Below are 27,394 nucleotides of genomic sequence, written 5' to 3'. Positions count from 1 at the left end.
ACAGACAGACTAGACTTCACTCACGTTCAATCACAATTCACACAGTTGGTGGTCTTCTTCAGACTTTGTCCTTGGTTTGGCCTACAATGATGGGGACGGTGGATCAACTCTTTAGAACTTACATCCTTACACTTATAATTCTGGAGATATTGGATATTAATTTGATACTTACCATATATCATTCTGCGACATCTCGCGTCCAAAGAAACTTGACAATGCTTGATTAATGTGACGTCTTTGGTTGTCCTGGTTCTCTTGCTGGTGTCTCTGCTCTTCTTTCTTCTGATTATTGCGTTCCTGTTCCTGTTGATGTTGTTCTTGAGGAGGTGGAGTAGCTGGTGGAGATGTTACTTGTGGAGTAGGTTGTGGAGTAGGTTGTGGAGTAGGTTGTGGGGTAGCAGGTGGAGGTGGAGGTGGAGTAGCTTGTGGGGTAGCTGGTGGTGGAGGTGGAGAAGTTACTTGTGGAGTTTCCTGTGGATGATCTTGAGTAGTACGCTCATGTCCCTGTTCCTGGTTGTTGTTGCGAACCTGTGCCTGCTCACGAGGAGTCTCATAAGCAGGTGATGATTGTTGTTGAGGTTGTGGAGTTGAAGGTTGTGGGGTTGAAGGTGGTGGCGGAGAGTCTTGACCTCGAGATTGTTGCACCTGAGTTTGAGGATGCTCTTGCTCCTGCTGCTGGGTCTCATGGCCTTGATCATTGTTGTTTCCGTTAGTTGCAGAGCACACATTGAACATACAGAGAGAAAGGAGTAGGACGACAATTGCAAAAATAATAAACTTTGATGATGATAATTGATTCCTCATTGTTTGTTCGTTTGTATATGTATTGTTTGTTGGACAGGAGGAGCAAAAGCAAACTTATTAATTAATTAATAAAATAAAATTATGTGTAATTAAATTAAATTAATGGTAATTAATAAGTATCTTGAATTATCTAAAATATCTAAATTGATATATATATCTGATGTTTGTTGATGATGACTGGCTGTTCGTTGATTTGATTGATTGATCTCATATTGAGACGTCTCCACATCTCTATTTAAAGGCATGGCATCTTCCATACATCCAAATAAGGCAAACTCGGCATTATTTGAATGTGTAGGTTTTATCATCTATTATTATTACAATCAATCCAATCAATCTTCAAAGTATAACTTTGATTGATGGAATTCATCTGGGTGTATTTGTGTGTGAGTGTGTGACTGTGATTGATTGATTGATTGTAGGTGACGTCTGATCAATCAATCACACACTCACGGACACACTTAAGTTTACAGTTGCTTGTGTGTCCATCCATGACTTACTCGTTAATCAAGATCCTCCTTGATGGTTGATGTAAAATAGATTTTAAATGGTGGAATTACCGGACGACCGATGGGTAGGTATGTTGTTAGATGAGGTACAACAGACACACATACTCGAGTAAGTATGTTCCATTTACCAGATCATCCCATCATCAATGACCGTCAATGCTTGTGGGACGACGGATGTCCGAATGATTCGACAGAGACATCTTTGTTATATTTGTGTGTGATTGATTGTACAGAGAGAGGGAGAGACAGACGATCGTTGTTATCGATTAGTTGCGTTTGGGTTGGGCTCCTCCACCACACTGGTTGATGGTTGTTAAATCCGGCCTCTCCTTTTTGATCTTGGATTGATGGATGTCTATTTGGGAGGTGTGCGAGCCAAAGATAAATAATGCGTTTCCTCTACATTTGTAGAGTCTGGTGTGTTTCCCTTGTGCAAGGGAAGGATTATGGCCTTATTCCAACCTGGATTTTAATCTTCCATCAATCAATCCAACCATCCATACACATGTTTACAGTACGAATTGCTTGGCTCTGTCTGTGTGAGATGTGTGCACATCTTATATCTACCCATATACCATGGGTGTTATAGATTGATTGCTTGGTTGATTGATGATTGATTGATTGAGATTGATTGATTGAGGTGAAGGCTGTATTTTGGACAAAATCAAAGCACTAGTATTGTTACACCTGTAATGTTGATTATATTTTAATCATTAGCATCATGAATGATGCTTCATTATAGTTGGTTGTGATCACAAACATTAATGTTTGACGGTCGCACATATAATAATAATAATAATAATGATATAAGTTATTATTATCTGTACCAACTTATTATTATTATCTGTGTGTGATTGTTGTAACTCGGTGAGAATGAAGTGAAGGGTAATGAGGGTTTGTCCATCTTCATTTTTTCAAACAAGTTGAGTGTTGAAAAGCGAAGAATGCTTTGAACTACAAGGCGCGCCAACTTGTTTAGATCATTCATTCATTCACGCACGTACATAGAGATACGTAGTCGTAACATAAACATACACATATATCACACATGTAAATACACACATATACACATACACATCACACAACAATGACAAAGGAACTTATAAAGATGGACGATGGTCCAAAGAAGATGTATGTACACACTCACATTATAACGTATAATCATGATGTTAATGGACATGGATATTAACATTGTTACAATGATGATGATGATGATGTAGTGGACACATACAATTTGGTATATTGTCACCGGATGATATGATCAGATTGTCACACGTGGAGATTATCAATAGAGAACTGTTCAATCAGGAGAAGAGAACAGCAATGGCATATGGATGTTTGGACAACAGACTGGGCACATCAGACAAGTCTGTCATTTGTCAAACATGTGGCCTCAGCATCGTCGACTGCGTCGGTCATTTTGGCTACATCGAGCTACAACTACCCGTCTTCCACATTGGTTACTTCAAGAACATCACAAACATACTTCAAATGATATGCAAGGTATGTCGTTGTCTCGCCCGAGAGTCACATCATCATACTCACTCATTCATTCATTCAGAACTGTGCATGCATATTGTTGGACGAGGACAAGAAACAGCTATTCCTTCGAAAGATACGTAATAGGAAGTTGGACGTATTGCAGCGAAGATCACTGCTCAAGAAGATATATACAGAGTGTAGGAAGAAGAAGACATGCCCAAGATGTAATAGTGTGCAGGGCTCAGTGAAGAAGGTGTCGGCGCTGAAGCTGATCCACGAGCGATACAAGGGCAAGAATGACGAGTACATTCGCGACTTTATCTCCAACTTTGACGAGGCGATCAAGTACAACTCGGAGCTTAAGGCGCACATCAAGAAGGCACAGGAGGACCTCAACCCGCTGGTCGTGCTCAACCTGTTCAAGCGCATCAGCTTCCAGGACACCGAGCTGCTCGACATGAGCCCCGAGCTGGGTCGTCCCGAGCGCCTCATTCTCACGCATCTTCTGGTGCCACCCGTCTCGATCCGTCCGTCCGTGCCCATGGACGGCGGCAGCGGCTCCAACGAGGACGACCTCACCATGAAGCTGTCGGACATACTTCACATCAACGAGCACATTCGCTCGAACGTCGACAAGGTGGACATGGGCGCCATCATGGAGGACTGGGACTACCTGCAGGCGAGCTGCGCCATCTACATTAACAGCGAGCTGCCCGGCCTGCCGCTGCATCTGAAGCCACAGAAGCCGATTCGTGGCCTTTCGCAGCGGCTCAAGGGCAAGACTGGACGTTTCCGTGGCAATCTCTCGGGAAAGCGTGTCGACTTCTCGGGCCGTACAGTCATTTCGCCAGACCCCAATCTCAACATTGATGAGGTGGCCGTGCCTCATCTGATCGCGCTCACCATGACGTTCCCCGAGCGCGTCGCCGAGTACAACCTCAAGCGTCTTCAGCGCTACGTACTGAACGGACCCGACAAGCATCCAGGCGCCAACTACATCATCTACGCGGACGGCGAGAAGAAGTGGCTCAAGTATGGCAACAGAGAGAAGTTTGCCGCTGAGCTGAAGCCAGGCGACATTGTGGAGCGACATATCATTGATGGCGACGTCGTGCTGTTCAACCGTCAGCCCTCACTGCACAAGCTGTCGATTATGGCGCACAAGGCCCGTGTGATGCCATGGCGCACACTGCGATTCAACGAGTGTGTGTGCACACCATACAACGCCGACTTTGATGGTGATGAGATGAATCTCCATCTGCCGCAGACTGAGGAGGCGCGTGCCGAGGCACTCATCCTGATGGGTGTCACCAACAACCTGATCACACCGCGTAACGGTGAGCCCCTTGTGGCCGCCACACAGGACTTCTTGACATCGTCCTACCTCATATCAAGGCGCGACGCCTTCTACGACCGTTCGCGATTCGCACACATGTGCACGCATTTTGCCGATGCATACGAGCATATCGACCTGCCACCGCCCGCCATCATGAAGCCCATGGAGCTGTGGACGGGCAAGCAGATCTTTGAAGTGCTTCTCAGACCTTCGATCAGGTCGCACGTGCTCGTCAACCTCGAGACCAAGTCCAGGACGTACGAGAAGAACCTGTTCATGTGTCCACGCGACGGATACGTGTGCTTCAGGAACAGCGAGCTGATGTGTGGCTCGATCGACAAGGCCATCATCGGTGGTGGCAACAAGAACTCACTGTTCCACATCCTGATGCGTGACTTTACGCCAGCCATTGCTGCCAACTGCATGACCAGGTTGGCCAAGCTGTGTGCGCGATTCCTGGGCGACCAGGGATTCTCCATCGGTATCCCCGACGTCAAACCCTCGGTCGACCTCAACGCCAAGAAGGATGCGATCATTGCTCGTGGAAATGACAAGTGTGAGGAGTTCCTCGACGCTTACCGCAAGGGCCAGATGGCAGCGCAGTCAGGTTGCTCAGTGGAGCAAACGCTCGAGGCCAAGATGAACAGCGTGCTGTCAGAGATTCGTGACGAGTGTGGTAAGCTGTGCGTCAAGGAGCTGCCGCATTTCAACTCGCCACTGATCATGGCGCTGTGTGGTTCCAAGGGATCCAACATCAACATTGCCCAGATGATAGCCTGTGTCGGCCAACAGACTGTGAATGGCACGCGTATTCCCAACGGCTTCACCAACAGGACGACGCCGCACTTCAAGATCAACGCCAAGGAGCCACCCGCAAAGGGCTTCGTCGCCAACAGCTTCTACACTGGCATGATTCCCACCGAGTTCTTCTTCCATACGATGGGAGGTCGTGAGGGTCTGGTCGATACAGCTGTCAAGACTGCCGAGACTGGATACATGCAGAGACGTCTGATGAAGGCCCTCGAGGACCTCTCCACACAGTATGACTACACCGTGCGAGACTCAATTGGAGGCATCGTGCAGTTCACTTACGGTGATGACGGTCTTGACCCTGCCGGTATGGAGGCCAAGGACCGTCCAGTCGACTTCTTGCGTGCAATGATGAGTGTCAAGGCCACCAAGCAGTTCAGGAACGAGCCATCACTCAAGCCATACGAGATCAGGAAGCTGCTAGAGGTCAACCTGCAGAGCAACAAGTTCTCGCAGTGCTCCGACCTGTTCAAGGACGAGATCAGAACATTCTTCAACGGCAAGCCCAAGCAAGAGGGATACATCGAGGAGCTGGTCAGACTGCGCAAGGCACTCGGCCTGCCCACATACTTTGAAGACGGCGATGTAGAGATGGACTTGGACGTGTTTGAGCCCACAGACAACGACGAAGACAGGACCATCTCGACAAAGGCCACCGAGAAGGTGATCGATCAGATACACAGAATGACGACCTCACAGCTCGACATTTTCTTGGAGATCTGTCTGGACAAGTATAACCGCGCCAAGATCGAGCCAGGCACAGCAGTGGGCGCCGTCGGCGCACAGAGTATTGGAGAGCCAGGTACACAGATGACACTCAAGACATTCCATTTTGCTGGTGTAGCCAGTATGAACGTCACTCTGGGAGTGCCTCGTATCAAGGAGATCATCAACGCCGCCAAGACAATCAGCACACCCATCATCACAGCGACGCTCAATTGCGACAACGACATTAGATCGGCACGTATCGTCAAGGGTAGGATCGAAAAGACTACCCTTGGCCAAGTGGCCCTATTCATCAAGGAGGTGTTCCGCAATGGAGGATGCTACATCGCCGTCAAGCTCGACCGTAACTTTATCGAGTCACATCAATTGGACATTGATGGTGAGTCCATCAAGAAGTCCATCCTCTCTGCCAAGCTAAAGGTCAAGGAGAAGGTATGTAGCACGACTGGTCTGGTTATTTGGACCATCCCATCAATCATACTAACTAACAATCAACCAAACAGAACATTAGTGTCAAGGATGACAAGCTGAGGATCACTCCACCTGACGCCACAAGGGAGTTGATGCTGTACTCATTGCAATTCCTCAAGAACAACCTTCCAAACGTCATTGTGAGAGGTATCCCAACGGTGAACCGTGTGGTCATCTCAAAGATCGATGAGAAGCTGGAGAAGTATCAACTGTTGGTCGAAGGATACGACCTCTGCCATGTGATGGCCACGGCTGGCATCAAGGGCACACACACAACCTCCAACCACATCATGGAGGTGGAGAAGGTGCTAGGCATCGAAGCGGTGCGCGCCACCATCATGTCAGAGATCCAGATGATTATGACGAGTCACGGCATGTCCATCGACAGCAGACACGTCATGCTACTCTCTGATCTGATGTCGTTCAAGGGTGAGATCCTAGGAATCACAAGATTCGGCATTGCCAAGATGAAGGAGTCCGTGCTGATGCTGGCGTCCTTTGAGAAGACCACCGACCATCTCTTTGACGCGGCCGTGCATCGACGTCAAGATGACATTGTCGGTGTGTCCGAGTGTATCATCATGGGTATTCCAGTTCCACTTGGTACCGGTCTATTCAAGTTACTCTACAGTTCCCGCAAGACCAACCTACCCAGGAAGCAATTGTTATTGAATGACAAATAATAATAAACATCATCTTGACTGTTCCATTCTTGTCCAACCTCTTCCTTGCAGTGATTTCAAACATTTTGGTCATTTCAAGAAACTTCCTGGACAATAATGGTCATTCTTGGGCATAAATACATTCAACCTGCCCAAAGGGTCAGGTGTCAACATAATCTTTAATCAATCAATCATATAACAACAAGATGCTTCGACTTCAATTATATATTGTCGAAAGGATTGTGTCATTGTTGGATGATCCACTTGATAAGCTTAGTTTCGTATTGACTTCACCATACTTCTTTAACAAACGTCATCAATTGTTCTCCAGTGATGATCCTTTATTGGTGACAGAAGTACTTGAAATATCCCAAGATGCCATTCAATCAAGTACAGTACAACTACCAAGTACAATCAAGAAGTTGATATTTGATGATGATGGCTATGACGAACCGATACCACCCAAGTCGTTTATACTACCTGTACCATCATCGATTACAGAGATCAACCTTGGTTCATACAATCAACCATTGTATGAAGGATTCATTCCATCCTCTGTTACATCTCTGACTTTTGGTAGTGACTTTAATCAGATGTTACAAGGTGGTTGGATACCAAGTTCAATCAGATCATTGACATTTGGTAACAGATTCAATCAATCATTGACACCAGGTGTATTACCATCAAGTGTAACAACATTGACAATTGGTGATAGTTTCAATCAACCATTGATGATTGGTTCTATTCCTGACTCAGTCACATCCTTATCATTTGGATCATTCTTTAATCAACCATTGGACCCTCTAGGTGTCATACCAACAAGTGTTACAACCCTCTCCTTTGGAAGTTTCTTTGGACAAGACCTTGTCAGTGGACAGATACCAACATCTGTAAAAAATCTATCACTTGAATATAGATTCAATCAATTGAACAAGGGCTCCATCCCCGAATCAGTCCAATCCCTAACGATGAGCGATTATTTCGATCAACCATTATTTGACATTGATGGTACCAATCTATTCCCTTTATCAATCAAGAATCTCTCACTTGGATTAGATTTTGGACTTGATCATCTCAACGACATTGGCTCTTTACCGAATCTGACAAGATTGTCTCTATCTCGCATCGATGATCAAACTCTCCTAAGACTCAACGCGAACCGAACATTCCCTCGCTCTCTCACACATCTTACACTATTTAACCTTGGTCAACCATTGTCACCTGGAATGATTCCACAACATATTATAACTTTGATACTCTATGATTTCAACCAAGAATTGAAACCAGGAGATATACCGTCATCAGTGAACAATCTCTATTTGGAAGGCTCATTCCATTGTACTTTGGAAGTTGGATCAATACCTGAATCAGTGCAAAGTCTTCACTTTGGTGAATGGTTCAATCAAGATGATATGGTGCCAGGTATCCTTCCATCGTCCATTACAAGATTGAATCTTGGTTCTAACTTCCAAGCAAGACTATGTGATGGTGTCATACCCCAATCAGTAACTGAGCTAAGTCTAAATTGTTTGGGAATCACTAAGCTTGAGAAGATTGAATCATTGATCAATTTAAAGACTTTAACATTGAACGTTCCACATGATCTTAGAGGCTACAAACTACAGCCAATCTATCCAACAATCCCAAACAATGTAATACGTTGCTATGGCTTCTATCGATCATTGGTACTATATGTTAGGATGATAGAGGAAGATACATATATGGTCTACAATCAAATATTAGGTACCTTTTTATTTGGAAGATGTATTATCGATTCATCATCATCTGTTGATGGTCAACGACATGTCAAGATACCCCACATTCCATTCTTAACAATCTCAATGTTCCAACATCATTTGTGATCATCTGATTAAGAATTCCTGTCATCATTTTCATTGAATTTCATACCAGGGTAGGCTAACCTTTGAAATTAGTGATCAATCTAGAAGAATGAATCAATCATTTATTTTCATCATACATGTAATAATAATACAATATATATATACTTTCAAATACAAATGGATTTATTGCCTGATATAATAGTTTGTAATATTCTCTCAATGATTGATGAGATTGATACATTTTGTTTCAAATGCACTTCAAAGAGATACTTGAAACTAGTAAAGAGTAAATCAAGATTCAACTATAATCGTACTCCACAATCCTATAAGCGAATGTCTGAGAAGTATTGTTATTGTCAACCTTATCAACCAATATGCCAAGTTATAAATATGACCCAAAGAAATCCTTTCATCATCAACTCTGGTAATGACCCAAAGTCCAACGACACCTACATCGTGGAGAACACATTGATGTTCAACAGCCACTCAATACCCTCCAACACAAAATCACTTATCTTTGGTGGATTGATCAATGAGTACATTACACCTGGACTCCTACCAGATACATTAAAATCAATTCTATTTGGAACATCATTCAATCAACCAATAGACCATGGATGTTTACCATCATCACTCACAAGTCTATCATTTGGAGATCACTTTGATCAACCCTTGGAGCCAAGGGTACTTCCACCTTCACTCAAATCGCTTACATTTGGTAATCTATATGACCATACTTTCAAAAAGAATACACTACCCTCCACTTTGACCCAGTTGTCTTTGGGTATATATTACCTCAAACCGATCAACCCTGGAATACTACCATCATCAATCACCTCATTGGTTCTTGGTCAGGGCTACAATCAACCATTATCACCAGATGTGTTGCCAATGTCTCTCACAGAGTTGACTATTGGTGAGCATTTCAAACAATTGGCCAATGTCGACATGGTATCATTCCCAGCCAATCTTCAAAGATTAAACATTCACAATGTTACACAACTATGCTACCTCACTTGCAAGCCTCATAGTATTGAACATCTAATAGTTCAAAGACCATACGTTGAACCAAGGAATTTCGATCCAATCCAACCTACTCAGGGTCTCAAGATATTGGAGATCACAACAAACATTCGATTGTTCACATCATACATCCGATTCATGGAGCTCTACAGTTACTTCCATCACAAGTTTCCAGGTGTTCAAACTATACACCTATACGTGGACGGCAATTCATACTACAAGGAAACAGTGTTCAAGTTCCGATTGATGGACCGCCTGCCAAGACAACCGGCACAAGTACTCTTTACTCTGAGGCACACTCACAAGAGTGGACCAACACTATTTGATCACATTCCAACATCACCAGACCTTGACGATGAATCATTGAAGCCAAAGACAATAGCCTTTCGACAAATGGTCTCCAAAGTACATTCAAGAGTGTCATCCTTTATTACTAATAAGTTCCAACACCCCCAAGGACCCTACATTTGATGAACTTGATAATGGTTGGAGTCTGCTTGTAAAAGATGACCCATACCAGTAGCAGTACAAACGCCACAACCAGTGGCACAATAAATATATACGTGAGGATGGCTGCAACCAAACCCGTCTCGATCAGTTCTTGAATCAACTGAACAATAGCCATCATGTTCAATCCAATCAATATCAATGCAATTATGATTGCTGCAACGGTTATCTTTAAGAATGAAAGGAAAGTGTTAGTCCATGTCATATTATTGAATGAGTGATTGGCGTTTAACTTACCCATATCCTGTTGACAAACTCACCCATGATCTCTCGATCAGAGGTGAACTTGATAAGTGGAACGATTGCGAAGGGTAGGGCAATTGATAGGATGACTTGGGAGATGATCAATAGGTTGTACACTTGACTAGGACCCATTGCAAGAATGACAATGACTGCTGGGATGATGGCCAACAATCGAGTGACAAGTCGCCGTACCCAAGGGGGTAGCTTAATCTGTATGAATCCCTCCATTACAATCTGTCCTGCCATTGTACCGGTGATGGTTGAAGCCTGTCCAGCACATAGCAATCCAACACCAAACATTATAGATGCCACCTTTGAGTTCATAATATTCTCCAACAGCTTATAAGCATCGCTCAGATCTGATACCTCCACGCCATTCTCATAAAAGACGGCACCAGCCACTATGATTGGATGGAGGGAGGGATGGGTGTCAATCCAAGTGGTGGAAGATGACTTGACTGGGTAACTTACAAATGATGATCGATGCATTGACAAAGAATGCAGTGTTGAGGGCAACCACTGTATCGATAATGTTATATTTGAATGCTTGCCTGACTGATGCATTGTCTTTGCCAATCTTGCGAGACTTGACAACGCCACTGTGTAGGAATAGATTGTGTGGCATGATCGTCGCACCAATGATACCGATGGCAGGCATGATACTGTCCTTGGACAGCGTTGGGATGAATCCTTTAAACACGTCCTTTGCGTTGGGCTTGCTCATGAACAACTCGACAATGAAGCAAAAGGCAATGATTGTGAGTAGTCCGAGTACGATGAACTCGAGCTTGCGAATGCCCCATCGCTGAATGAGTAGGAAGAGCAGTGTGTCCAGGGCAGTGATGAGGACTCCAGCAATCAATGGTATTCCAAACAGAATCTGCAGTGCTACGGCCGTACCAATGACCTCGGCCAAGTCTGTCGATGTGATTGCAATCTCAATGATGACCCACAACACATACTTGATAGCCTTTGGGAATTCTGATCCACACATCTGAGCCAAGTCCTTCTTCGTGACCAACGCAATCTTAAACGAAAGTATCTGTAACAACATGGCCATAATATTACTCATAAGCAATACCCATACCAGTTGGTATCCAAATCTACTACCTCCCTCCAAGTCTGTCGCCCCTGTTTGAGATTGATTGATTGTGTCAGAATATGAGTTGGATTGGCGCCATCTTTGGAATGATACACGTACAGTTGCCTGGGTCCATGTACCCAATTGAAACAAAGACTGCCGGTCCAAGGAAGCTGAATAGTTTCTTGATACTAAAGCCTTTGTTCCTAGTTGATGTGGAGGAGTTGCCTTATTAGGAATGGTGATGGTCCGAGCCGAATGAATGGTCGACCGTGCTGTGGGGTCGCGTCGGAAATCCAGATGAGACTAGACATACTCATTTGGTATCAGCACGGTTTGGTCGGTCTCAGACTCTTTGTCACTTGGTTTAATAAGTTGGCAATAGCGAGATGATGATTTCTTCTTTCCATCTGGATGATAATATGTTGTTGATTCGATTTCGTCTGCACCTATATCCAAGTCGTCTTGGTATTCTTCGTCGTTGCATTCATGATCGTTATTCTTATTTGGTGATGATGATAATATATCCAACTCTATACTCTCTATACTATTCTGATTATGATATTTCCTTTCATCATGATCAACATCGTGATCATGTTGTTGTTGAATATCTGGTGTTGGTGGAACATCATTATTATTATTATTTGATTCGACCATTATATGTATGTATTTATTATTAATGATAATAAATGTATATATATATATAGATATAATAGATAATGATACCAAATGATTAGATCACATGTTCAGTCTGTAATAACAAACAAAGAATGACGATGTATGTGTTTATCGACCTTGTTTGTTTGTTTGCTTGCAGGATAGATAGTGAGTGAGCAGAGTGTTGTTGTTGTTGTTGCATAAAGCAAAGATAGAAGGGTGGGGTGGTGAAGTGTTGATAGTGTTGTTTGGGGATAGTGGTGAGGGTAGTAACTAAGTAAGCCACAACACACCTTGACTTGTAATGAGTGAAGAGACTGGCTGCCTACACAAGCCTCCCTCCCCAATCACCGGCTCCTAGTAGTCCCGTATGTATGAACGAATAGAAGTAGTCGATGACTTTGTTTGATTCGTTGATGGTTCGAAGGGACACGTCCCCAAACACGTGGTCAAAGGGGGTGTAGGTCCATCAAGTGCGCACGTTTACCGAAATTATCTAGTCGACTCAAAATATCACATCAACAACAGAACCGAACTGAATAAGGATAAAGTAAATATCGTAATAATATAATTTTATATAACAAATAAGTCACAAGGTCAATTAACATGAACATTGAATAAGGAGCTAAAGGAGATGAAAGGGCAAGAAGTGAGGAGCAGATCTTTGAAAAAATAGAAAAAAGGTGTTTGGAATGCTCTTGTGAATCGTCTTCAAACACACAATTGATTCATCAAAGTTATTCATAAACATAAATACATTATTACTTATACATATATATATAATATAGAATGAGCGAATCAGATATCTTGAAGGACTTTAAGGGTTCAATGACCTTGGATTTCGAAGCCAATATACTCTCTGTATGTTGATAAACAGGTAGACAGGACTGACAGGCAGTGTCATTCATTCATTCATACAAATGGACAGACAGATTGATTGATGACTACTGGCCATGTTTGACAGGTTATGAACATGCGACTGACATCACATTGTACAAATACTTTATAGAGCGCTGGTGTATTGCAATCAGAGAAGAAGGAGTTTGCCAAGACCATCCTATCAATGCTGCAAGATATCAATATCATCACATCTTCAAACAAGCAGGACTTCAAGAGATTGTCACGTATGTTTGATCACAGTGTTGGGCAATCTCATTCATTAGTTCATTCACTCATGTTCATTTACTCAATCATTCAATCATTCATACAGTTATATACTCGGATCAAACCTACGTAGTGTCCATTGCAAACAACAAGGTGTTTGTTGTTGTACAGTAACTTGGTTCTTTCATCTTGTCAGACACGTTAGCATCACCTACCTCCACAATAAAACAGCAACAGACACCTATAACAGGTGTTTGAAGTTATAGACAGCGAGACTGAATGAGACTATAGACTCGAATGAATGTTGGTCTCAGGGTAGTTGACTTTATTTCTTAATAGACAAAGAGATACTACAGAGTCTGGCAAGCAGACCAGAGAGCTGCAGTAGTGAGTTAACACCGGCAGACACTCGCATGTTGGTGTTACCAATCTCTTTGAGGAACTCGAGCTTCTGGTACTCGGGCAGCGACAAACTCTTGGCCACCTTGAAGAATGTGGTGATGATATCGATTGGACTGTAGCCCTTGGCGTACAGGGCCTTGGTAAAGTCGTAGGCTTCCTTGAAGTTGCCCTCGGCACACTTGAGCAGCGTGTTCTGTACAATGACTGGGTGCGGTTGGTCGCACACCTTGAAGACGTTTTCGGCATTGACCAGCTCAAAGCCTGTGAATGTTGACTGGAGGTTGTTGAGCGCCTGACGCATATCACCTTCGGCCGAGAAGATGATCGACTCGAGGCCGTCGTTGGTGTGTGGCACGCCCTCGGCCGCAATCACCTCGAGCAGACGCTTGAGGATCTGCGAGTCAGAGAGACGTGTGTATCGCAGCACGGCACATCTCGATTGGATGGGCTCGATGATCTTGGTCGACTGATTGCACGCCAGTGCGAAACGTGTGGTCGACGAGTATATCTCCATGATACGACGCAGTGCTTGTTGTGCGCCCGATGTCATACTGTCCGCCTCGTCTAGAATGATGATCTTGTGTCGTCCAGGTGGCAGTGTCACCTTCTTTTGTGCAAACGACTTGATCTTGTCACGTACAACATCCAACGTACGATCATCCGATGCATTCAACTCATATACAGCATCTCTATAGTTTGGTCCCAGCAATGCTTGTGCAAGACATAGTATACTAGTTGTTTTACCTGTACCTGGTGGACCCTGTAGAAGTAGATTGATTGAGTATGAGTATGAATGATCAATCAAGTATATATATGAATGTTTGATCATACGGATATAATGATATTTGGTAGATTGCCATCCTTTGATATACTTTGTAGACGAGAGACAGTCTCTTCATTTCCAACAATGTCTTTGATTTCTTTGGGTCTATACTTCTCTACCCATGGTAACAGTGAATCCTTCTCAGCAGATGTTGCTGCTATTGTTGTAGTTGTAGACATCATTTCCAATCTAATTATTTATATATATTTATGGAGTATGTATGAAGGTAAGTTATAAATGAACAATAATTTGAATCTGAATCTTGGCGCCAACTTTTAATCATTGGTATTGGTAAAGGTAGTTTACAGGAAAAGATATGATCCAAATGTAAATGGAATAAGTTGATTTACTACTTTATTCATCCAAAGTCTGGATATATATTATTATGGAAATATACATTTTAAACATTAGAAAATCCCAAAAATACGGCATAAATTATGAGGAAAATCATTCGGAATTTTTGACGGCTCTATAGCACAGATGGCAGTGCGCAGGTCTTGTAAACCTGAGGTCCGGAGTTCGATTCTCCGTGGAGCCAATAACCTATTAATCTTTTTTTTTTTTTTTCTCCTCCGCGACGCTGACGTCAAGCGCAGACCATTAAAGTATCCTCTTCAGCAGTGTAGGAAATGGACCTTGATTTTTGCATATTTATCACATGGCTTGCTGCAGAAGAACTCGACAATCTTGTCAAGCTCGTCAGGGGTGAAGGATCGACAACCCTTGCAGTACCCTCTATTGACATTGGGAGCAGGTGAGTTCTTTGCAAGGTACGGCCCGATCAATGACAGCAGTGCACTACGAGGTTTGACAATTGAAGGTCGAGTCTTCACCTCTGCCGAACTCAGCAAGATTGTTGAGTACTTCCGCAGCAACCCATGTGATAAATATATATTTAACAATTATTAATGATCGATTTACTGCTACAGATTGTAAGTCTTGGTCTCACCAATCTTCATGACGGTGAACTCGTCCTCCGTCAGGTTGGCTTTGGTCGCTTCCTCTCTTAATAACTTTGGTGGTTCCATTATTGGTTCGTCAGTGAGAATGAATGTACCCCAATGCATGCCAACACTGCGTATTGATTTGATATCCTTGTGTACCATCACTGATTCCTCGGGATTGATATGGAAGTTCTTGATAAAGAATCTTGGTTCGTATGCTCCGATCGCAATGCAACTCAGGTCGATGGGACCGTAGTGATGTCCAATCTCTTTGAATGCCGAGCAATATGCTGTGTCGCCACTGTGATAGTATTTCTTCTGTGTGGTCTTGTCCACGACGATCCAAGAGCACCAAAGACTGACGTTCCTGTCGATTGGTGATCGCTGACTGTGATGGCTGCATGGCACACAGACCACCTTGATGCGGCCATTAAAGTCGGCCTCCTGCCACCATTCAAGCTCCTCGAGATTGGTGATACCAATCGCGTTGAACCAAGGCTTCCTGCCCACAGGTATGTACCACTTGGCTCGATTGCCAATCTTCTTTGCAGTGTCGATGCATAGATGATCAAAGTGGTCGTGACTGAGAATGATAAAGTCGAGTTGTGGCAGGTCGTCCAGTGAACAGGGTACAGGACGCAACCTCTTTGGACCTGCAAAGGAGACGGGAGAGGCACGCTCTGCCCATACAGGATCAGTCAAGAAGTTGACACCTGCAAACTGTACATAGAATGTTGAATGACCGATCCATGTCATTCGCAATGAGCTGTCCTGTACTGGCGTCGCCAGATGTCCCAAGTCGACCTTCAACACAGGGTGATCAACCTTCTTCTCATGTTCTGTTAATGGCTTTACTGACTTTCTTGAAAGGTTCCATTTAATGAAACTAATTGAGTGATTGATTGAGTGAGGTAGAATGATTGATTGATGTGAGTGGAGTGAAGTGATAACACATACTCTAGATAGGGGACACCCTCTGGACGGTATGGATTGATATATCTTCCATTGTGAAACTTGGTCATTGTCTTTGGTGGTGGGCTTGTGACCTCAACATCACCTGATTCATCAGACACTGATGAATTGGATGATGGTGTACTTGCGAATGACAAGTGTGATTGTTTATCTTCTTCAGTTGATTGCATTGTATATATTATGTACAAATATAAATATAAATATAATTAATGAAGTAGTAGTTGTAGTTATGAGTGAATGAATGAAAGTATGAATAAATAAGATGTTTTGAGTTGTTTCTTATTCCTTCGCTTACTCAGTCACTGGTTGTTTCGAATCAAATCATTCCAAGATCAACACCATTTCGGGCGACTCATAGCTAAACACAACCACACACCAACCCCTACGAAGAGAGGACAATAATAAAATTCAGTTAGAGATAGTAAGTTACTAATAATGAATGTTAGTTGTGTACAACTTAAAAAGTATGTAGTGCTGCGCCTACTGTCATTTTGGGAACGGCCATATTACAGTGTCCACCCTTGTTTAAGTAAGTAAGTAAAGTAAACAATGAACTTCCTCATTTGACCATTGGCTTTGAATGAATCTAACTCATCATGATTATGTCAACCTGCTGTTGTTGTTGTTTCTATCGAATATATCCTGTTAAGACAAGTGTAGGAGAGTGAATCGATAATCCTAGGCTTGGGAAGATTGGTACAAGGAGGAAGAAGAGGAATGATATTGTTTGTTATGTGTATACGATCATCACCGATTGATAAAATAACATGAATGAGATGGAATGAGTGAGATACATAACAAAACCCATTTATTATTTTGGCAAATGCATGTAGGAGTAGGCGTTGTTCCTTATTCTCAAGGGACAAGTGTGTGGTAGTTTTGGTGATCCACATACTCAACATTGATTGCGAGTCGGACCGTCTTGTTCTTGTCAACACGGGAACATAACCCAAATGTATTTATACACCAAGTGATTCCAAATCACTTTTATCAATCAATTGTATCAATTTTATCAATACCAAGGACAATACATATTTATAACTACCATTCTCTATCAATTAATCACACTATATCAATCCAATCAATATTTAAATATAATAATTATAATAATAATAACCATCAACCAATAATAAAAAAATGACTTACGAATCAGATCTTGATTATGATGCCAACAACAACTATGACAATTATAATAATAACAATAATAATGCAAACTCCCTTGTTCAACCATTAAGCAATATGAATATTTCTCAACAATCATCTCAACAAACCAACCCATCATCACCATCTGTTGCTCCAATTTATCCAGTTTGTTCTGCAGCTCCTGGTAATGCCGCACCCTGTGCCCATGGTCAGCATCCACAGCAACAGTATTACTACCAACCAGCTCCACCCATGCACCCTGGTCAACACTTTGGTCCTCATGGTCACGGTCCACATGGTCACGGTCCACATGGTCATGGTCCACATGGTCGCTTTGGACATCACGGCCATCACGGCCATCACGGTCATCACGGTCATCACGGTGCTCATCATGGTCATCATGGACATCATGGACATCATGGCCCACATGGTCACGGCCATCCATCAATGCAAGGTCAAGGCCCAATGCAGGGTGGTATTGGATGCTTCAACCAACGTGTCCAAGACAAGATCATGAAGAAGATCGCCAAGATGGAGAGCAAGCACCCAGGATACGTTGAGGGCAGTCCATATGATCGTTGCCAGAGTCACCATAACAAGTCTGAGGACCACTGTCACGAGTCCAAGCTGGCCCAGAAGATCGAGAAAAGGGAGCTCAAGATCCAGAGGATGGTCGAGAAGATGGACGCCAAGATCGAGAAGATGAGGATGAAGCTTGCCAAGAAGCAATCGTGTCTCGACAACAAGTTCCCACATCTGGAGCAGAAGTATGAGGCCAAGTTGGAGAGGAAGCAGGCTTGCTTCGACAGAAAGATCGCCGGTCTCGAGAGGAAGAGGTCGCACTTGGAGGCCCATCTCCACAAGAAGGACGCTCACATCCAGAAGATGGAGGCCAAGGTCGAGAGGAAGATGGAGAAGATCAAGATCAAGAACCTGGCCTGGAGAAAGGAGATCAACGCCATCGTCAAGCAGTACCAGGCTGGCGACATCATTCCCTTGAATGACATCAAACAGAGGATCATCAACGTGCAGCACGCCAAGGTCAGAGAGTCAATCGAGCAACTGTTTGCCAACAAGATCATGAAGGACACTGACAAGTATGTGGTCTTGGAGAATGGAGATGTCAAGGTGTTGCCAAGACAGATGGGTTGCCAATAAGCCTTGGTATGCCCACCTTTGTTCTTGTTCTTGTATCCGCACCCTTTCAGGGTGTACCCAACGGTCCGAGTGGATCCTATTTTATATTGTCCAATACACATCAGCGATCTGGTAACATCAATCATAAATTATAAATAAATATACCCATCGCATTGGGCAATCAATCATTGTTACAATAACCCAAACTTTAGTTTAGTTGTGTGATCGGAATGCCAATGACCTGAATATGCCTCCCAAGTCCTTGCGCATCGAGTCCAGTTTGAATCCATTTGCTTGGACAATGTCCACAATGTCATTCTCCTGATCCTTGCCAATCTCAAACACGAGTAGTCCATCATCACGATCCAGTATCTTCTTTTCCATGATTGACTTTGATATAACATCATACTCTTCCAATCCTTCTCTATTGGCCACCAATGCAGTGACTGGTTCCCAAGCGTTTACAGTTGGATTGAGATGTGGATAGTCAGCTGGTGCGATATAGGGTGGATTGGAAATGATTAGGTCAAAGTTGCGATGTACTGATGAGTCAATGTTGTTTAACCAGTTTGATTGAATGAATTGTGTTCTGAGACCAAATCCCAATTGATTGGCATTGGTCCTCGCGACATCCAATGCCTCTGATGACTTGTCTACACCAACACCAACTGCATTGGGGAATTCCTCCAACACACTCAATAACAAACATCCTGTTCCAGTACCAAGGTCCAACACTTTCTTTGGTTTGATCGAACTCTTTGTTGACAAGTCCAATATGTGATCGATCAACTAATGTTATGGTTGTTGTCATTGAGTGAGTATGAGTATGTCACGCCATGCCCTTCCATTATGATGGATGATTGATTACCGTTTCACTGTCTGGTCTCGGAATGAGTGTGGATCGATTGCATTGGAACTTGTGTTTCCAGAAGTACTTATATCCAACTATATATGCTATTGGTTCATTGTTCAACCTCCTTTCAATCAATCTACCCTTGGAACGAGTGTCAGCAACATACCCCACACATACAACCATCAATCATTCAGAGTCATACCTGAGGAATGAGGCCTTGTCTGTATCTGTCAGTGCAAGATTTGGATCAATCCTTGCATTTGGTTTCAAATGTAGTACTTCCTCCATTAGGATACGAGTGTCTATGTTGGCACTTTGGACAACATCAACATTGCCCGAAGCCTTCAACAGCTCTTTTGACTTATTAATCAACCATCTCGCATTGTTGCTATAAGATGTCGTCACTACTCCAGCAACAGTCTTATTAAGTGTAGTGAATGATCTATGTAAGAAGTTCGATACCATTGTATATTGTGTAGAATATCACATTGTTTGTAATTGAATGAATGAATGGTCAGTGATCGAAAGACGAGTGTGTGTGAATGTGGATCGAGTGTGTGGTTGATCACATGTACAAGATTCGTATGATCTTTACACTCCAAATGTTCGGATTTCAAGAAGTGATGATCTTTACACTCACTTGCAATGCTGAGTGAAGACAAAACAGACTCTCATTACTTTGTCATTACCTTACAGTACCTTACAATCAATCAATCAATCAATCAAGCAATTCAAGAGACATCATAGCTCAGGCTGACTCTTCTGGATTTAGCAATACATTATGCCAGACTCATTATGTATCAATGGAACGTTACCCAATACACCAGATGGATGGAATGATCTGTTGGTGCCAATGGATACCATGGGTATCTTGCTAGGAGTTGTCCTTATTCTGGGAGGTGTAGCATCAACCTTGCCACAATGGTACAACATACTCAAGTCACGCTCATCTGCAGGTCTAAGCTATCTCTGGCTATTCCTAGGCAATGTAAATCAATACTCTGCTGCAATCAATATATGTAAGTGTGATCGATAGATCAATCAATGATCATCCACTCATACATCATACACATCACTCAGTCATGTTAAAGTATCCTCAGGTGGATGCATGTAGTGTAGTAGGATTCGCCAAGTGTGCGCCATCACTCCTATCAATGTTCCAGCTGTTCGTTCTCTGGATCTTCACTTTTCCAATGTATGTGGCGAAGTGATCAAAGTTGTTGGTGGATTCTGGAATGATTACATCAATCACTCAATCAATCAATGACTGGAACCATTCCAAACACTCACTTACTCAATCACTAACTTGGTAACAAACAGCTTTGTATTCTATATTATATTCACTCCACAGGATTTAAGAAGGATTGAGGATGCCAATGGCGACGTCGTTGGATCAAGACGCGAGTTCAAATTGGGCAAGACATTCTTTGGACTCTTGATCCTGTTCATATTTGTCATCGCATTGACTACACTCATCCTGTTGGCAAAGGATGGACCATGTGATCACACCTCATACATCTTTGGCTATACAATGGGACTGGTGTCTACAATCGCCACATTTATCCAATGGTCACCACAGATATACAAGACATTCAAAGCTAAGGTATGTTGTGGCGACGTGAGGTAATGATCAATGTCGTTAACCCATCCCCATCTATGTCCGTGTATAGACTGTTGGAACATTCTCAATATTGATGCTGCTCATTCAATGGCCTGGCAATCTGTTGACGATATACTTCTTGATATTTGTATCGCATGAGAGTGTGTCGACTTGGTTGTCATACGTTAGTGCGGCCATCCAGATTGCAGTGTTGCTCGTACTGCTGATATACTATCACTTCAAGAACAAGAGAGCCAAGGCTGACTACATGGTCATCAATGACGCAGTCGTCAACATGGACGGTGATGACATATCGCCATCATCACAATCACCACCATTAGGATCCAAGTTAGCATCTAATGATGAATATCAACCATTGTTGATAGATGAATGAACATAAGAGTTTAGTTGTTATTTAGTTATATTATACAACAAAGGGATTGAATGACTATTTATTTGATTGATTGATTGATTGATAGATCAGTCAGTACTGCACTGGGTGGTCCAGCTAGAACAGCTCCAGAACAGGTTGTGGACACATCAATCAAATGTTAATGATGATGTTTCTAGGCGAGATGTTGTTGGATGGATGTAATGAGTGCTTAATGCTTCTCCTTCTCCTTGTGCTCCTTGTCCTTCTTTCCTTCCTTGTCCTTCTTTCCCTCCTTGTCCTTGTGCTCCTTGTCCTTCTTCTCCTTCTTTCCTTCCTTGTCCTTGTGCTCCTTGCCTTCCTTGTCCTTGTGCTCTTTGCCTTCCTTGTGCTCCTTATCCTTGTGCTCTTTGCCCTCCTTATCCTTGTGCTCTTTACCCTCCTTGTCCTTATGCTCCTTGTCCTTCTTCTCCTTCTTTCCCTCCTTATCCTTATGCTCCTTGCCCTCCTTATCCTTCTTATCCTTCTTGTCCTTCTTATCCTTATGGTCCTTGTCCTTATGCTCGTCCTTATGGGCCTCGACCTTGTGCTCCTCCTTATGCTCCTCCTTATGTTCTACTTTGGCATCAGACATTGTTTGTTATTTTATAATATTATTTGTAATAAAATGAAAGAGTATATATGTGTTTTATATTAATTAATTAATATATGTATATATGTTGGAATGAATGAATGGGTTGACACTTAATGGATGTGTTGTCAACCCTTCTAGTTATGGACATCCAGAGGGTTGAGTGAAGTGACACTTTTAATTAAATTAACATTAAATTTTATTCTGATTTATTCATTTCACGTAATCAAAGTTCAAGCTGTTCACCAAAACACACAACAGGTAATATCTCTCTGCAGAGTGTTCGTTGAATTGCCAAAGTACATATTCGTGTGATTCGTACAAGCCTGTGTTTTGAATGGATGTACTCCATTGTTTGACTTGCTGTTGGGTACTAAATCGATAAATGGTGACCATCCAGAGTGACTGTATCGTCTTTCACAACAATGTCAATGTTGCCCAACCAGGCAATGGCAGTCACGTCAAACCACTGGAGACTGACTGAGGAGCTCCACATTGGTGTTCAGATAATCTACTAGTTTGTCAGTGAACTGTCTACAGCTTTGGACGTGAGCAAAGTGTCCGCCAGGTATGAAGGTGATCTGGTGGTTTGGGAAGTACTTGTTGATGCTAGATGTATGAGGAGGCCGCAGATAATGACTGTCATTGCCACCTACAAACAGTACTGGCTTGTTGAATACAGGTAGATGAGTCGTAGACGACATGTCATTGTAAAGTTGTTTGATACGTTCATCGGAAGGGAAGCTTAACATATCGTCTTGGTGATCGTATAGTGTCTGGTGATGTTTGTATTTGGTTAGAGGTGGACATGGATTCTTTCATTCATTCATTCATTCATTCATACATACACGAAGGTTAACTCTCCATCTAAAGTTGTTGCCAGCGACGGATGTATTTTGTACAAGATTGTTCATTAGGTACAGGCGATTTCCTTTGTCCAGTTCGTAGCTCTCGAGGATGTCTTCAATCTTTGATCTTGTAACATCATTGTCATTGAATATTGAGGCTGCCTTGAGCATCGCTTCGAACTTTGATGAATGATTGTGTACTCCAACATAACAGGTAGGTGCAACTGGAGCCGGAGGGAGGAATGTCAGTCCTGAGCATTGATAACCTAAAGTGCATCATCATCATACCATCTGCACAGACCAGTCCATCAACATCTTGTTGGTGTTTTAAACTGTAGAGCATGGCGACTTTGCCACCTACAGAGTGTCCAACGAGGACTACAGATGAGTTATCATTGTGTTTGCGCTTCAGGATGTCATTCTCTCTAAGGAAAATTGAAAGGTCTTCGACAAGATTGTCAATCTTCATCTCTGGTGAGTGCATTGAGTTGCCATGGTTACGCATATCCAAAGAGTATAACTGGTTGTATGTCGTTGTTGTGTAAGTTTCGGAGAGTGATCGGTTAACAAGTGAGGATGGACTAGTTACCTCTGTAGATGAGAATGGACTGCTATTATCAGTCTCATTCAATTTGTTGCTTAACAGCTTATGAGTGATCCTCCAGTTCTCATTTGAACCGAATAGGCCATGTAAGAATATCACATGTCTTTGCCTTCTGTTGTTGCTGCTGTTGATATGACGTGTCAAGATTGAAGACGATGCTGATTCAAACGCTGTCTTTGTATTATGTAAGATTGAAGTCTTTACAAAGTGTGATAGCATTGTCTTCCTTGATACACAAACATTCAATAATAATTGTATCTTAGTATATATCTGTTGGTCATATTTTGAGTCCCGAAGGACCTTTGGTAGCGGCATTCAAGGAACGAATCTCGGTCATTTTATTTGGTTTGTTAATGTGGACTGGTCTTCATTTTAATCTTTTACACAGATAAGAATGATAAGTGTAATAACAAGTAATAGCATGATGAGTATGTAAATAGTTCTCTGTTCACTCCTCTTTCAACTTCTCTCTTCCTTGTTACCACACACATGAACATTCAACCACTCTCGCCAGTGTGGAGACGCAGCCCCTTCCGTTTAAACACGACGTGATAGAGAGAAGTGATGTTTTCTGTTAACTTTGACAACGACTTGTGTTCAGGGTCCTAATTTGGAAGTTATCAGAGACTTGACATGTTGGACCTTGATTCCCTCAACAATAACATCTATATTAAACCAATATTGGACCTTCATTCAATTCAATCACTTTACATTCTTATTATTATTTACTACAATTATTATTACAACTAATTATTATTATTACAAATACCAATTATTAATATTATTCTTATTATTCAAAGACAAATAGATTAATTAAATAGATATAATGATGGGTAAATGCCTTTGGGCAACATCATTATTATACATTGCCATTGTTATAACAATCAACTTGGCAGTGTCCAATGCATCATTACCAAATAATGATCCATTATATTGTAAACAATTACATCCTCGTGAAGATTGCCCTGTGATCTCTACAGGTTTCGATCCTGTATCAGATGGTAAATAATCATTCAATCAATCAAACAATCAAATCATTACATACTTACTTACCCTCCCTCTCCTCTTTCACCATGTAGACAATGTTGTTAAAGTGTACTATATGCAAGCACCTATATTCGAAGCAATGTATGGTAACTTGTTTGGAGAATTGGGTGGCTTCCACTCTGCATTGGGATTCTTTGACCAGACAACTGGTATGAACTATACAGCAGAGTATGATGCATACTATGAGGTACTCAATGGATCATTCCCAAACATTGTCGAAGTCAATGGTACCAAGGAGTTACTTTGGTGTAACAAGGGTACCCTGTGCACATTCCCATCGGTCAACCTGACTTATTGGGATCCAAGCATCTTCCCCAGTGCATCATTGACCTATCTTTCAACAATCAATGGTGCAACATTCAACAAGTTCAGTCAATGGATGTTATCATACAATGACACCAACCCTAGTAAGTTACTTATCGTTGATTCAATCAATCAATCAATCATTGACCTAATCAATCATGTTCAAATAATAGACTACCAGACTTGGGATGTATGGGACAGCTTTGGAGACAACTTGTACCTTCAGTCATCAACTTGTGATGACTTTGTAGTGGCTGGCGTCGAATACCTTTATAGTCTTGGTTCAACATTTGAATGTGATACTGTATTCAAGAGAGACTACATCAATATCTACTCGAGCAAACCTGTGATGATAAGCTTCAAAGAGGAGAAAGAGGATATACTCAAGTTCTTTGAAGTGTTCCACTTCACCAAGGGAGAATCATTCATTGATGTGATCAAGCAGGTGATGTCCATATTCGATCTCAAGAAGTACTTCTACGATGACAAGGGCAACTACTATCGACTTGATCTCAACTTCCCCTATGTCGACATCAAGTATGAGTTTGCCAAACTTCCTGGTTGTCCACAACCAAGCAATGGACATTGATTACACACCATCAGCCAGTCAATCGATCATTCGATCAATACTCAGTTATTGCCAGCGATACACATGGTCGTGGTCCAAGACAACCTCATTCCATGGCTTGCGAATAAACACAATATCCAACCTAGACAATCGATGTGTCGCATGTTGGATTACACCTTGTAGTCGTTGCTGTTGTTGACATTGTTTATCTATACATAATACAGGAAGATAGAGGAGGGGATATGGTTACAGGAGGGTTGATCAGATGATATAGTCTATCTAGACTTGGTTTGGACTCAGTTTGTTTGCTGGTGATGATGATGATGATGCGCCAGATGTTGTGATGTTTGCAGCAGACGAAGACTTGACGCCAAACGATGCTATACGCGGCGCTGCAGGTCTAGCTGATTTGGAAAGTGGCGAGGTGATTGATGATGGCAGGGGCTGTGAAGAGGCAAGTGGCGACGTGGGGTGACCCTGTGATGGGGGAGGCGTTGTCACTGGCGGCGTCAGACCTTGAAGCGTCATCTTCTTGCGAACCAACTCGTTGGCAGCAAACTCGCCTAGGTCCAGCATATATACATCTTTGAAGCACTGCGTGCCGTCGTATCCACCAATGACAAACATTCTATGATTGACGAAGCAGCAACAGTGGTAGCCACGAGGCTCGGGTGCCGTACCCGAGGTCTGGCGATCCTCCCACTTGCGGCGACCCAGATCGAAAGTCTGCAGCGAGTTGATGTAGTCTGAAGCGTTGTGACCGCCAAACACAACAATGTTGCGACCAACGATCACAGAGGCATGTGACAGCATGGGCGTCGGACCCTTGATCGGCACCTTCTTCCATGTGTTCTTGGAGGGGCTGTACAGATGGAAGTCCGAGAAGCACTCGGCACCATCCGATCCTCCAATTATCGCAATCTTGCCATCAATCACCTCACTAATGTGGTAGCCGCGTCCAATTGGTGGTGTGCCACCGGGTGTTATCTGCGACCAGGTCATTGTCATTGTGTCCAAGCAATACAGTTCATTCAAAGCCTTGTTACCGTTGCCGCCACCGAATATCCATAACTTTGATCCAACTAGATTGGCACTATGTGCGCGTCGTGGGCCTGGACACTGACCACTGGTGATTGGTTTGCTCCACGTCAGTGTCTTTGTATCCAGCGAATATAGGTCGTTGAAGTAGTTTGAGCCGTCGCCACCGCCAAACACCAATATACGCGTGCCAACCAATGTTGCCGAGTGTGCTCTTTGAGGTGTTGGTATCGATCCTTTCTGTCCATGAGTCTCTGGTTTACTCCAATATAGAGTCTCTTCATGATGTGGTGATGGATGTGAGTATGGTGTCACGGGCGTAGGTGTAGTCAGTCCGTGTCGACATACCTGTATCGAATATAAGTAGATCATTGAAGTTCTCATCTCTGTCTGATCCACCAAAGACGAATATACGATGTCCAACTACTGTAGCAGAGTGCGACCTGGCACCCATAAAGTCAATCCCATTCGTTGGCGCCTTTGACCAATGCATCACTTTATGATTGATTGATTGTTTGATATTACAAATACAACAACAGTTACTACTACTACTATTATACAACTACAATGTATTATTCCGAATGTGTAACTGACAGACAGACATTCAAGCAAAGCATGTGCCTGTTGCTCTCTGATCACTTGGGGGATGGATGAGTGGGTTTGGAAGTGGGTGATTGGGTGAGTAAATGGAGTTGGAGGTGATCATGATCAAAATGGGGAAAGGTGGGTGTAAGTTGTGATCATTGCTTATGCTCGAGATCCAAGTTAGATAAGATTCACGTTAATCATAGATATTTTAACAGATCTGGTGCTCAGATGTTCGCGAATGGGAAAAGCCATCAAGGTTGGATATTC

At 42.8% G+C, this 27,394-nt stretch overlaps 16 protein-coding genes across 16 annotated transcripts; 7 read left to right on the top strand and 9 right to left on the bottom strand.

Moving 5' to 3' along the window:
- Positions 1–26: 26 nt before the first annotated feature.
- On the bottom strand, positions 27–735 carry SAMD00019534_081520 (hypothetical protein; the record flags this gene model as incomplete). The annotated part of the gene is made up of 2 exons (XM_012896612.1): positions 27–81; positions 173–735. 2 exons carry the CDS (start codon positions 733–735, stop codon positions 27–29), a joined length of 618 nt encoding a protein of 205 aa, XP_012752066.1.
- A 1,665-nt stretch (positions 736–2,400) lies between these two features.
- Positions 2,401–6,821, top strand: SAMD00019534_081510 (hypothetical protein; the record flags this gene model as incomplete). The annotated part of the gene is made up of 4 exons (XM_012896611.1): positions 2,401–2,444; positions 2,534–2,816; positions 2,875–6,099; positions 6,171–6,821. 4 exons carry the CDS (start codon positions 2,401–2,403, stop codon positions 6,819–6,821), a joined length of 4,203 nt encoding a protein of 1,400 aa, XP_012752065.1.
- Positions 6,822–7,201: 380 nt separating this feature from the next.
- On the top strand, positions 7,202–8,644 carry SAMD00019534_081500 (hypothetical protein; the record flags this gene model as incomplete). Its single annotated transcript, XM_012896610.1, has 2 exons — positions 7,202–7,808; positions 7,968–8,644. Coding segments are annotated over 2 exons (1,284 nt in total), but the record flags the coding sequence as incomplete, so codon positions are not given.
- A 348-nt stretch (positions 8,645–8,992) lies between these two features.
- Positions 8,993–10,045, top strand: SAMD00019534_081490 (hypothetical protein; the record flags this gene model as incomplete). Its single annotated transcript, XM_012896609.1, has 1 exon — positions 8,993–10,045. A coding segment is annotated over one exon (1,053 nt), but the record flags the coding sequence as incomplete, so codon positions are not given.
- A 52-nt stretch (positions 10,046–10,097) lies between these two features.
- Positions 10,098–12,152, bottom strand: SAMD00019534_081480 (hypothetical protein; the record flags this gene model as incomplete). Its single annotated transcript, XM_012896608.1, has 5 exons — positions 10,098–10,340; positions 10,409–10,815; positions 10,886–11,545; positions 11,616–11,701; positions 11,812–12,152. The coding sequence occupies 5 exons, from the start codon at positions 12,150–12,152 to the stop codon at positions 10,098–10,100; spliced, it is 1,737 nt and encodes a 578-aa protein (XP_012752062.1).
- A 789-nt stretch (positions 12,153–12,941) lies between these two features.
- SAMD00019534_081470 (hypothetical protein) lies at positions 12,942–13,430 on the top strand (the record flags this gene model as incomplete). Its single annotated transcript, XM_012896607.1, has 3 exons — positions 12,942–13,013; positions 13,162–13,276; positions 13,363–13,430. The coding sequence occupies 3 exons, from the start codon at positions 12,942–12,944 to the stop codon at positions 13,428–13,430; spliced, it is 255 nt and encodes an 84-aa protein (XP_012752061.1).
- A 151-nt stretch (positions 13,431–13,581) lies between these two features.
- On the bottom strand, positions 13,582–14,678 carry SAMD00019534_081460 (hypothetical protein; the record flags this gene model as incomplete). The annotated part of the gene is made up of 2 exons (XM_012896606.1): positions 13,582–14,418; positions 14,490–14,678. Coding segments are annotated over 2 exons (1,026 nt in total), but the record flags the coding sequence as incomplete, so codon positions are not given.
- Positions 14,679–15,404: 726 nt separating this feature from the next.
- SAMD00019534_081450 (hypothetical protein) lies at positions 15,405–16,567 on the bottom strand (the record flags this gene model as incomplete). The annotated part of the gene is made up of 2 exons (XM_012896605.1): positions 15,405–16,311; positions 16,383–16,567. 2 exons carry the CDS (start codon positions 16,565–16,567, stop codon positions 15,405–15,407), a joined length of 1,092 nt encoding a protein of 363 aa, XP_012752059.1.
- Positions 16,568–17,678: 1,111 nt separating this feature from the next.
- SAMD00019534_081440 (hypothetical protein) lies at positions 17,679–17,981 on the bottom strand (the record flags this gene model as incomplete). The annotated part of the gene is made up of 1 exon (XM_012896604.1): positions 17,679–17,981. The coding sequence occupies one exon, from the start codon at positions 17,979–17,981 to the stop codon at positions 17,679–17,681; it is 303 nt and encodes a 100-aa protein (XP_012752058.1).
- A 24-nt stretch (positions 17,982–18,005) lies between these two features.
- On the top strand, positions 18,006–18,698 carry SAMD00019534_081430 (hypothetical protein; the record flags this gene model as incomplete). Its single annotated transcript, XM_012896603.1, has 1 exon — positions 18,006–18,698. The coding sequence occupies one exon, from the start codon at positions 18,006–18,008 to the stop codon at positions 18,696–18,698; it is 693 nt and encodes a 230-aa protein (XP_012752057.1).
- A 192-nt stretch (positions 18,699–18,890) lies between these two features.
- On the bottom strand, positions 18,891–19,720 carry SAMD00019534_081420 (hypothetical protein; the record flags this gene model as incomplete). Its single annotated transcript, XM_012896602.1, has 2 exons — positions 18,891–19,466; positions 19,697–19,720. 2 exons carry the CDS (start codon positions 19,718–19,720, stop codon positions 18,891–18,893), a joined length of 600 nt encoding a protein of 199 aa, XP_012752056.1.
- A 591-nt stretch (positions 19,721–20,311) lies between these two features.
- On the top strand, positions 20,312–21,524 carry SAMD00019534_081410 (hypothetical protein; the record flags this gene model as incomplete). The annotated part of the gene is made up of 4 exons (XM_012896601.1): positions 20,312–20,549; positions 20,611–20,725; positions 20,851–21,133; positions 21,201–21,524. 4 exons carry the CDS (start codon positions 20,312–20,314, stop codon positions 21,522–21,524), a joined length of 960 nt encoding a protein of 319 aa, XP_012752055.1.
- A 208-nt stretch (positions 21,525–21,732) lies between these two features.
- On the bottom strand, positions 21,733–22,134 carry SAMD00019534_081400 (hypothetical protein; the record flags this gene model as incomplete). Its single annotated transcript, XM_012896600.1, has 1 exon — positions 21,733–22,134. One exon carries the CDS (start codon positions 22,132–22,134, stop codon positions 21,733–21,735), a length of 402 nt encoding a protein of 133 aa, XP_012752054.1.
- Positions 22,135–22,598: 464 nt separating this feature from the next.
- On the bottom strand, positions 22,599–23,523 carry SAMD00019534_081390 (hypothetical protein; the record flags this gene model as incomplete). The annotated part of the gene is made up of 3 exons (XM_012896599.1): positions 22,599–22,946; positions 22,980–23,203; positions 23,268–23,523. Coding segments are annotated over 3 exons (828 nt in total), but the record flags the coding sequence as incomplete, so codon positions are not given.
- Positions 23,524–24,655: 1,132 nt separating this feature from the next.
- SAMD00019534_081380 (hypothetical protein) lies at positions 24,656–25,516 on the top strand (the record flags this gene model as incomplete). The annotated part of the gene is made up of 2 exons (XM_012896598.1): positions 24,656–25,037; positions 25,107–25,516. Coding segments are annotated over 2 exons (792 nt in total), but the record flags the coding sequence as incomplete, so codon positions are not given.
- A 264-nt stretch (positions 25,517–25,780) lies between these two features.
- SAMD00019534_081370 (hypothetical protein) lies at positions 25,781–27,032 on the bottom strand (the record flags this gene model as incomplete). Its single annotated transcript, XM_012896597.1, has 2 exons — positions 25,781–26,817; positions 26,888–27,032. The coding sequence occupies 2 exons, from the start codon at positions 27,030–27,032 to the stop codon at positions 25,781–25,783; spliced, it is 1,182 nt and encodes a 393-aa protein (XP_012752051.1).
- Positions 27,033–27,394: the final 362 nt, after the last annotated feature.

The sequence above is a fragment of the Acytostelium subglobosum genome (genome assembly GCF_000787575.1).
Source record: "Acytostelium subglobosum LB1 DNA, scaffold: scaffold17, whole genome shotgun sequence".
Classification (NCBI taxonomy): domain Eukaryota; phylum Evosea; class Eumycetozoa; order Acytosteliales; family Acytosteliaceae; genus Acytostelium; species Acytostelium subglobosum.
Note: the sequence above shows the minus strand (reverse complement) of the source record. Positions and strands in the feature narration are given on the sequence as shown.